The sequence below is a fragment of the Conger conger genome, chromosome 1 (assembly GCF_963514075.1).
Source record: "Conger conger chromosome 1, fConCon1.1, whole genome shotgun sequence".
Classification (NCBI taxonomy): domain Eukaryota; kingdom Metazoa; phylum Chordata; class Actinopteri; order Anguilliformes; family Congridae; genus Conger; species Conger conger.
In genome coordinates this window covers 75,562,590-75,572,735 of record NC_083760.1, presented here as the reverse complement: position 1 = coordinate 75,572,735, position 10,146 = coordinate 75,562,590, and the positions used below count along the sequence as shown (strand labels likewise).

Genomic DNA, 10,146 nt, shown 5'->3' with positions numbered 1-10,146 from the left:
TCGACGTCTTTTAGGAGATGGATCTATCTGAGGATATGCAATTTAACACTATGGTCCTAGTTCCAAGTTTCAAGTTGGTGTCACCTCATGAAAACATCGACACCGCTTGTTATAATGAATGGAAAATAACATTTAAACAGGAGAGTGATACATTGTCAATTGCTGTGTTTTGTGCAGCACGCCAATTTGAATGAGTAAACTTAATATTTGGAACCTTTGGAACCTAGTTTCATAACTGCAGCTAAATCAATGCAATCACATTTGGGGGAAAAAAAACTACTTCAGTCTCAATTTCTAGCAAAATCACAAGCTCAAAGCACAATTCACATCCTTTTTATTCTCATTAGCACAGTTAGGATCTTTTGTGTATGAAAATATGTCAATTGAAACAAGTGATTAAAAAAGTCATATGGTTGTTGCGCTTTTGACACTTGAGTACTTTACCGCTGATCCCTGCATGTTCCCCATTTACAGTGAAGTTAACAGTCGCCAGGCAGAGGTGTCTCTACACGTCACAGTCCAGACAACCACAGCAGTGAACTAGATAAGAAGAGGAGAGTGGCTGTCGACACCACGCATGGGGTGTAGCAATCAGCTTCAATACCCATTTGTCAGAGTATAGAATGTGTCCTCAGTAGGGTTTTGATAGATGGAGAATTCCAAGGGAAGGTATATTTCAGCACACATGTTTCCCAGCCCAGTGCAACCAGCATTCTCCACAACAAACAACAGCTGTGAGCCTGTGCATCGTCTGAAGTACTGCGTTTGTCTTCTCTGTCATCATCAGCAACCGTAGTTTTCAAGGTAGGGATATGTAGTCCATTATTTCAGTTAAAAGTTGTTTGAGAAGACTTAATGGGCCGTGGGGTCTTTTTGAGTCAGGGTTTGAAAAGTAGAAGGGGGGCTCAAAAGTCAAAGCCATACCCCCAGGGTAACAGGACAGTAAGAGCAGATATCAGTACAGTGTCACACACCCCTGTGTGCAAGAAGCTGGCATTTGGGGGCACTTCAGTGTCACCCTCTGAAGTCAGAGAGAAGTTGTGCATTCCTTTCTGTAATGTAGGATCTCGAAGTCTGTCAATCCCAATCCGTCTTAGCCACAGTGTCAGGAGCTTGAAAGCATCTGTGTGTGTCCCATTGCCTCCCTTACCTCCCACAGCCACTTCAATCAGCCAATGAGCAGTGATGTGGGAGGAGGGGCTTGCTCCTTGACAGTGGTCGCAGACTGCAAACAGGTGCCCTCCCCCTGGCAGTTGGACTGTTTTTAGGGCAGGGGCTCCTCAATGTAGGAGGAGCAAAGTAAGGCAGTGGGCATGTCCCCAATGACATCACAATGGTGGGCAGAGTCAGGAGGCGTCTCAGTCGCTGTCAGAACCCACAGCAGATGAGCCTTTCCTCTTCCTCTTTGGGGCTTTGGGCTTGGAGTCTTCCTCTTCCTGGCATGGAGAGAATCATGGAGAGTGCAGTTAGCAAAGAAGTGACTGAACAAAACACGATAGGAATATTTCTCAATTTCACAAATCACATGCTGGGCTCTATGTCAGGGATCATCAGCTCTGGCCTTCCAATCCAAACACAGCCCTGCTTTTCTTTCCTCCTGGGGACTTAGTGCTAATGATAAGCCAGACTAAAGGCAGGTTGGAAAACCAGCAGCTCTCGGCCCACAAGGACCATGGGTCGCTGATCCCTGCTCTATGCACCGAGGTCAACCCACAATCACAAACTAAAACAATTCAAGGACACAAACACAGATACCCATACAGGTGCACTGACACAGAGAGAGGCGGGGCTGACACACAGAGAGGCGGGGCTGACACACAGAGAGGCGGGGCTGACACACAGAGAGGCGGGGCTGACACACAGAGAGGCGGGGCTGACACAGAGAGAGGCGGGACTGACACACAGAGAGGCGGGGCTGACACAGAGAAAGGCGGGGCTGACACAGAGAGAGGCGGGGCTGACACAGAGAGAGGCGGGACTGACAGAGAGAGGCGGGACTGACACAGAGAGAGGCGGGACTGACACAGAGAGAGGCGGGACTGACACAGAGAGAGGCGGGACTGACACAGAGAGAGGCGGGGCTGACACAGAGAGAGAGGCGGGACTGACACAGAGAGAGGCGGGACTGACACAGAGAGAGGCGGGGCTGACACAGAGAGAGGCGGGGCTGACACAGAGAGAGGCGGGGCTGACACACAGAGAGGCGGGGCTGACACACAGAGAGGCGGGGCTGACACAGAGAGAGGCGGGGCTGACACAGAGAGAGGCGGGGCTGACACAGAGAGAGGCGGGGCTGACACAGAGAGAGGCGGGGCTGACACACAGAGAGGCGGGGCTGACACACAGAGAGGCGGGGCTGACACACAGAGAGGCGGGGCTGACACACAGAGAGGCGGGGCTGACACAGAGAGAGGCGGGGCTGACACAGAGAGAGAGGCGGGACTGACCGAAGCACTGCTGGAGGCGCTCTCTTCCTCGTTGCTCGCGGGCGGGGCCACGCCCTTTCGGGATCGCAGGCTGGATGCAGGGGCTTTGCGCCGTGACTTGGGGGGCTTGGTGGAGTCCTCATACTCCTCAGCCAATGAGAAAAGATCACTGAACCTAGCAGGGGGAAGAAGAGGGAGCCTGCTTTCAGGAAACACCAACAATAACGCTGCTGGCTATCAAAATGGCAGCCCAACTTAAAGCACCACAGCCCGCTGCCTGGGTGACATAAACAGTAAAAACACTCTTTCATCATACTGGGACCTACTTTATCCAATACATTTGTTTACATTGTATCTTTTGGGGTGAGGACTACAGCCTTTTGCAAAACGCCTTTCTAACTTTTTAACAACAGCAGGATTACTTTCACACGTTCGGCATCTCACCTCATCTTATGTGCTTCATCACAGCTGGCCTGGACATGCTGCAGAGCCTGCAGGATGGGTGTCTGGGTGAAGACTGAGGGACACAAAGGGTCAAAGGTCAGAGAGCTGCCATGGGACCACGTCGGAACAAAATGAATGAAACCAACTCTGTCATTTGCAAACTTACAGTTGCACAACAAATCAAGTGTGGTGCAGAGTGAGACTGAAAACGTGGTGCGATGTACGTATAGTCGCCTTTGTGTTATAGCGCTTATTTAATAGGGTGAAGTCTAGCATGCGATAGTGTGAGGCACTTCACCAAGCATTACTGTTGTTCAATGGATGGGACTGTGAGAGGATATAGATTCACGCATGTTCACTGTTTGCTGTTGACAGATGTGGTGTAAGTGTGTGTGAGTGGCAGAGTGCGTCTTCTTTGCGGGCGAGCACGCGAGAGCGCGGGGCCTCCGTGTATATCTCTCTGTTTGAGGCTCACAGTTGTGCTTGTTGTTGATGAGATTCAGCCGCAGGTTGTCCATGTGCTCCAGGATCTGCTCTAAGGTCAGCTGAGCCAGTTTGCTGCTGGAGCTTCGCAGACTGAGGAAGGACAGAGAAACAGGAAGAGAGAAAGAGCGGGTGAGTGAGCACAGCGGGAATGGAGCCGGTACCGAAAGATCCCCTCCTCAGTGAGTATGGGAAACTGGCTTCATTGGTTTCACTAGGTAACAGCCCAGATCTGTGCTCTGAAACGGGGGTGTATTTTAACAGATAAAAACAGCAGTGCACAGGCAGTGCCCAGACTGATGTCTGGCAGGCAGTAGTGGTCAGGCAGTGCCCAGACGGATGCCTGGCAGGCAGTAGCACACAGGCAGTGTGACGCGGTAGCTACCTCTGGCGCTTGCGTGGCAGGTTGTTGTTCTTAATCAGCAGGGCCTTGACGTGCTCCCCCAGGATATCGTCGTGTTTGGCCGCCCAGTGTCGCAGGATGCTGGTGGTGAACTGGTCTTCCGGGTGGCAGGGCCGACTCAACACCATCTTTACCATCTCCTCTGTGGGTCTGGAGACAGAGAGCCACTTTAAAATGTGCTAGCACAAACACATACACCACATGCACTTGGTCAGTTATCTGATTATTCTATCTTAAGGGTTCAAGTTTTCATCGATGCGATCACTCTCGCACTTGGAACCGCACTTGCCTCTAGGGTTTTCATTTGCGCTTTATTGTACATCGCTCTCGATAAGAGCGTCTGCTAAATGACTATAATGTAATGTAATTACTATACGACTATAATGTCTATAAACGACTTTAATGTCACATACTGACTATATGACTATAATGTCTATAAATTACTAATGCCATGTTTGACCTTTCAACAAACACAACATAAAATGGAGGGAAGACTCACTTCTCTCTCCGGAGTTGCAGGAGTAGACAGGACAGGGCTTCAGGGTGTTCTACAGCGAGAGAGAGAGAACATTATCAGAACAGTAATTGATAGGGAAAAATGGCACTGTGTGTGGTGTGTGAAAACAGTGCAGAACATTAATCCAATGTCCCTAAAGCATTACTATACCAATCCTGTCACAGTTGCTGTATACTGCTGTATTAAGTGAAATGTGAAGAGTGAATGTAAATGACCAGCAGGGTCTGCTCACCTTTGTACTTTAAGTGCTGCAGGATGGGAATGATGGTCTCCAGGGGGATGCTGTGGGCCAGGAACAGCTGCCAGGTGCTGTACTGCTCAAACGTCTCCCAGTCCAGAGACTGAACTGCAGCACAGCAACAATCGCCGTGTTATGCCTGCTATGCTATGCTATGTGCAGCCACACGTACAGCACTGAGATAACCATGCTGGTGATGTTAAGCTCCTTCGAGTTACTTACTCAAAAGTATGACAATAATATTAAACAGAAATAAAAATAAAAACAACGATAAAGGCAGTAGATAAAGTACATTACATTACATTACATTATTGGCATTTGGCAGACGCTCTTATCCAGAGCGACGTACAACAAAGTGCATACCCATAACCAGGGATAAGTTCGCTGAAAGACCCTAGAGGTAAGTACAATTTCAACTGCTACCTGTACAACAAAGATAAGGACAAGGGCCATTTTTTTTTTTTTTTTTTTTTGAACAAACAAACAAACAGAGCAAAAGTCACCAAAGTTAACTATCCAAACACTGCTTACCTAGCCAACTAAAATACCGATACACAAAGCAAGTCACAGAGACAACAATTAAGGTTCACAGGGAGGTAGGGAGGGATGGGGAGAGGTGCTGCTTGAAGAGGTGTGTCTTCAGCTTGCGCTTGAAGGTGGGGAGAGATTCTATAGTTCTGACCTCAACGGGGACAGTGTCAAATAATGAGATCTATACATTTTTAAAAGCAGGTGTACTGGGTAGTTGTCCTACACCAGTGAGACAATGTAGTTGTTCCTGCTACATTTTAATACAGTAACAATGTGGAAAACTCAACAACTGTGAACGTCCAGAAAAATCTAAGTTGCAATTTTTGTTTACTATTTTCAAAACTGAGTAATTCAAACTGCCGATTAGCTCTGAATGACATCATATCCGCTACCGTAGTACATAAAGCACAACCAGAACAAAATTTTAAGCCTGAAAACAAATTGGTGAGGCATGTTTCAGAACACCAACATGGGGGGGAATAGGCCTGTGTTGCAGTACGTGAGCCTGAACCCCGTCAGTGTGGGTCAGTGGTCCTGAACCCCGTCAGTGTGGGTCAGTGGTACAGAACCCCGTCAGTGTGGGTCAGTGGTCTTGAACCCCGTCAGTGTGGGTCAGTGGTCCTGAACCCCGTCAGTGTGGGTCAGTGGTACAGAACCCCGTCAGTGTGGGTCAGTGGTCTTGAACCCCGTCAGTGTGGGTCAGTGGTCCTGAACCCCGTCAGTGTGGGTCAGTGGTCCTGAACCCTGTCAGTGTGGGTCAGTGGTCCTGAACCCTGTCAGTGTGGGTCAGTGGTCCTGAACCCCGTCAGTGTGGGTCAGTGGTCCTGAACCCCGTCAGTGTGGGTCAGTTGTACAGAACTCACTGAGGATATTGAGAACAGAGTCTTTCCGGAACATGACCAGATCCCCCATCATCACATGGCACATCAGCTCCTGCAGCTGAGGGAAGACAGACAGAGGGCGCCTAAACAAGCTTTATCACACAGTTTTGTACACAGCGGGTATATAATTACAACATCCAGCACGCAACGCTTGATGAAGCACTTTCTACCTGCAGCTGGAAAAGACAGCCGAGTTATCACCATCACCACAAGATGGTTCCACCCCACTTTTACAGTATGTATGTACGACTGCACATACATATATACCGTACCTGTGTCGAATCAATAACAGCCACTATCATGTTGAGCAACTCCCCGCTACGAAGAGTCTCATCTGGGAACTGTGGAGAGAGAGAGAGAACAAGGCAGGAGAGTGAGTGCAAAGAAATACTATGAGAAGCTCAGATGTTTTACTGCGTTTTACGGGTAGAGTACAAATGCACGTTATAAATGCTTGCCATAGACTGACGGCCATAGGAAAAATATAAGACACTTGAGTTCTGTTCACAAAAATGCTGAAATTAAGTTTAATCAAATAAAAGCGTACAATTTCAGAAATGTTTCAATTTAAATGTTTGTTGTCGGTAGGAGTGACTTAAATGCTCACAAAATTCTTCTAATTGAACCGTATGAATGGTAAGGTGCGCAGACAGACCTCGGAGTAGATGGAGGGGGTGAGGTAACAGAGAAGCCGCACGTCGTCCTCCTGGCACGCCTTCATGTCCATCATCAGGCAGGTGTGCAGGTCTCCCAGCGCCGTGGCCTGGGCGAACGACTCGTACAGACTCATCTTCCCCATGGCCGCTTTACTGCAGGAGAGACCGACAGCTCACCGCACACGCCGGCTCTCTCCCTCACACAAACACAGGCCTTCGCTCTGACCCTGCCGGTAGTTCAGAGGCTGACAGCACAGAGGTAACAGTGGTGCGTGATGGAGAAACTGAAAGCACACACTTGTCGCTTGGCGTAATCTCCATATTCTCAACTGTCCAATAATAATAGGGTTTTTTTCTCCCAACCCCGGGAGTTCATTTTTCCTCTTGTGCCTGTTGTCACCTGTTTTTTGCCCTTCTGTTAGTCTGTAAAGCATCTTTATAGAGTCTTCTGTAAAATGGGCTACACAGATGAACCTGAATTGAAGTGAATAAGAAGGAAAGGGTGAGAGAGGGAGCTCCAGAGACACGGGCTCACCTTGCTTTGAGGTAGTACAGCAGGTGGTAGCCGATCTTGGGCTGCTTCTGGTACAGCTCGGCCAGCATGTCCAGGAGCACGGAGAAGCCGCTGTTGTCCTCCTGCATCTGACACAGGTTCCTGAAGACCAGGCACACAGGCTTGCTCACCGACTCCTCCAGGGACCTGTGAGAAGACGTTATAAGATGTCTAAATAATGTTCAGATATCTCCCGACTCTGAAACAGATGCATGCTGTAGGTCAATGAAGAAGGTGGATGGACACCAAAAACACTTCAATTGAAAGTTTACAGCATATACAGTGACAGAAGGTTAAACCCAGGGTAACTAAGGCACGGGGCAGCCACAGTCGGTCCGACAGACCCACTTACTCCTCTGTGATCTCATCTGGCAGCACGTCACTGCGGAAGTGGCCCTTAAACAGCTCTGCCAGACAGGAGGCCAGAGAAGACATCTGCTCCGAGTCAAAGTCCTCCTGAAAGGGAGAGGTGCAATGCTCTTAGGCCAGAACTGGTGATAATACAAGGTCCTAATGGCTGGTGTCCATCCAAGTGCGTTGCAACTGCTGCGTACCAGAAGGTGGAACACCAAAGTGGACTATCTGACTAACAAAGGAAAAACTTTACCTCCAAAATGAGGTCCACGATATCCTGCATCACTTCGCACTGCATCTCTGTATCACTGCGTGAGGAAGAGAGGAGAGACATGAAGATCAAAGCCATGCTTTTTTCTTTGAAAATGAAAACCCAGTCATCCTTTGGGCCACTCACCTCTCCTTCTGCAGCTGCAACACCTTCTCCTTTATCGTGTCATCCAATTGGTCGATATAGGGTGTGATATCAGCAGGTTCCTCGATGTACTCTTCTTTGATTGGGTGGAACCTGAACTCACGCTTTTTGCCTTGGAGGACGTAACATTGAACATTGAACAGGTAAAGGCAATGTGAACGCAATGTGATTTCACTGCCAATGCAGAATAGACACACATGCAATGTGAAGGCCACAATCTAGATGCATGCAACCGGATCATGAAGTGACTTCTGTATAAACAAGCCTATAGTGAAATCTGAGTAGTGTGGGCAAGCCCTCTCACCCTTGCTGTTCAATTCCTCCTCATCATCGCTGAAAGCTGCCTCCGTACTGTCATAGCATCCATCTTCCTTGTCCAGAACATGATTGTCCATCTCCAAGGAGGCAGACTCTTCCATTTTCACTGCATATCGGCAGGAGGGAGAGTGTGTCAGATTTAACAGGGGAACACACTCTATGAACACACAGACATTTGAGTGATATGCAAGTTATCTACACAATACATGTACAATGTACACAATACTGTGACATGTACAAAAAATAAAATTGTACACAATATTTAATCATCTGTTAAACTGAATAGTGAACTGACACATTTTTGTCAACAACAAACCTCTCAATTCACACAGGAAATTATACAATAACTCCAGAAGGGAGATTCCAGTTACATGAGATTACTGGTCTAAACTCAAGCCTTCTAAAACTACTGCATCGGGACCCCGATCAAGGTTTTAGTTTTGTTTAAGATCCTGTGACAGCAAGGTTGTAGCTGGTGAGCTAGCTTGATGATAACCATATTCAATGGGGTCACAGGGGAGTGTGTAGCTGGATTTATTATGTAATTTACAGTGCTAAACAGGGCTGTTTCATTGCATTTATGTATCTAGAGTGGAATCATTTTTGAATATCTTTTTTTTTATAATCCTCTTCCCACATTTGTAATTTAGTGCCTAACCAGTGTTGACAACTAGCAATACTAAGCACTGTTCAGGACTTAATTCAGGGCCATGGGGCACATTAGTGCACTAAAAAGCGGTTCTGGCCCAGTACCCGTGGGACTCTACATGGCCCACAATATTATTGTTTCTACAATTCAATTCTGAAATACTTTCCCAGATAAGACCGGCTACAGTATAAACAATCATTTCTGGAGCCTTGGCTTTCTCACCCTCGGCCGGAGGAGAGGGGGAGCTGCAGAACTCTGGGAAGCGCTCTCTCAACATGGACCGCAGCTCCCGGTCCAGTTTGGGGTTATCAAACAGGGGAGCCAGGTGACTGAGGGAGAGAGTGAAGAGGAGCGATTATCACTGACAAGTTCACAAATGTGTGAGTGTGCGCGCGTATGTATGTGTGCGTGTGTGTGTATGCAAGTATGTATATGTGACTGTGTACTATGTGTGTGGTGTATGTAAGCACAGAATATGTGCGTGTGAATGTGTGTGATGTATGTATATGTAAGTATTTGTGTGTGTAGTGTAAGAATATACATGTGAGCATTCACTATATGTGTGTGATGCATGGGTGCGTCTGAGAGTGTGTATCAGTGTGAAGTGTACGAATGTACAGGTTGGTATATGTGAATGCATGTGCATGTGTACTGTATGTCAGTAGAATGGCAGGTAGACTCACGCTAGAACCCTCTTCTCCATGATGAAGGTGAGAGAGTTGAAGACACCCTGCCGCACGTGCCCCTCCAAAGGAGGGTAGAAGTGAGGGATTATCTGATGGAGGGAGAGTGTGTGAGAGAGAGAGAGAGAGAGAGAGAGAGAGTTACATTCACCATCATCAAAATAAAAAAAACATCACAAACATTCTGGCCTGCTTGCTTTAGAACAGAAATGAGAAAATGGTCCTAATATGGCAGTGGGAGTGTACGTCAGTGTATAACAGTATTGGCGGGGAGTGTACGTCAGTGTATAACAGTATTGGCAGGGAGTGTACGTCAGTGTATAACAGTATTGGCAGGGAGTGTACGTCAGTGTATAACAGTATTGGCAGGGAGTGTACGTCAGTGTATAACAGTATTGGCAGGGAGTGTACGTCAGTGTATAACAGTATTGGCAGGGAGTGTACGTCAGTGTATAACAGTATTGGCGGGGAGTGTACGTCAGTGTATAACAGTATTGGCAGGGAGTGTACGTCAGTGTATAACAGTATTGGTGGTGCAGTGTAGCAGGACTCACTGACCCTGCACATGAAGTCCAGCAGGGTGGCGGTGATGGCA

At 47.7% G+C, this 10,146-nt stretch overlaps 1 protein-coding gene across 1 annotated transcript in view; it reads right to left on the bottom strand.

Moving 5' to 3' along the window:
• Positions 1-317: 317 nt before the first annotated feature.
• Positions 318-10,146, bottom strand: part of LOC133130622 (integrator complex subunit 3) — a 16,209-nt gene continuing 6,380 nt past the window's right edge. Inside the window, exons 12-29 of the mRNA XM_061245325.1 lie at positions 10,110-10,146; positions 9,552-9,643; positions 9,091-9,197; positions 8,206-8,325; positions 7,884-8,013; positions 7,740-7,794; positions 7,485-7,588; positions 7,115-7,279; positions 6,579-6,732; positions 6,196-6,264; positions 5,906-5,981; positions 4,506-4,619; positions 4,256-4,304; positions 3,739-3,906; positions 3,346-3,446; positions 2,871-2,943; positions 2,448-2,601; positions 318-1,436 (exon numbers count right to left, since the gene is read on the bottom strand). The exon at positions 10,110-10,146 is cut by the window's right edge and continues 43 nt beyond it. Of these exons, the coding sequence (XP_061101309.1) occupies positions 1,359-1,436; positions 2,448-2,601; positions 2,871-2,943; positions 3,346-3,446; positions 3,739-3,906; positions 4,256-4,304; positions 4,506-4,619; positions 5,906-5,981; positions 6,196-6,264; positions 6,579-6,732; positions 7,115-7,279; positions 7,485-7,588; positions 7,740-7,794; positions 7,884-8,013; positions 8,206-8,325; positions 9,091-9,197; positions 9,552-9,643; positions 10,110-10,146 (1,846 nt within the window). The 3' untranslated portion in view covers positions 318-1,358. The remainder of the gene's footprint in view (positions 1,437-2,447; positions 2,602-2,870; positions 2,944-3,345; positions 3,447-3,738; positions 3,907-4,255; positions 4,305-4,505; positions 4,620-5,905; positions 5,982-6,195; positions 6,265-6,578; positions 6,733-7,114; positions 7,280-7,484; positions 7,589-7,739; positions 7,795-7,883; positions 8,014-8,205; positions 8,326-9,090; positions 9,198-9,551; positions 9,644-10,109) is intronic.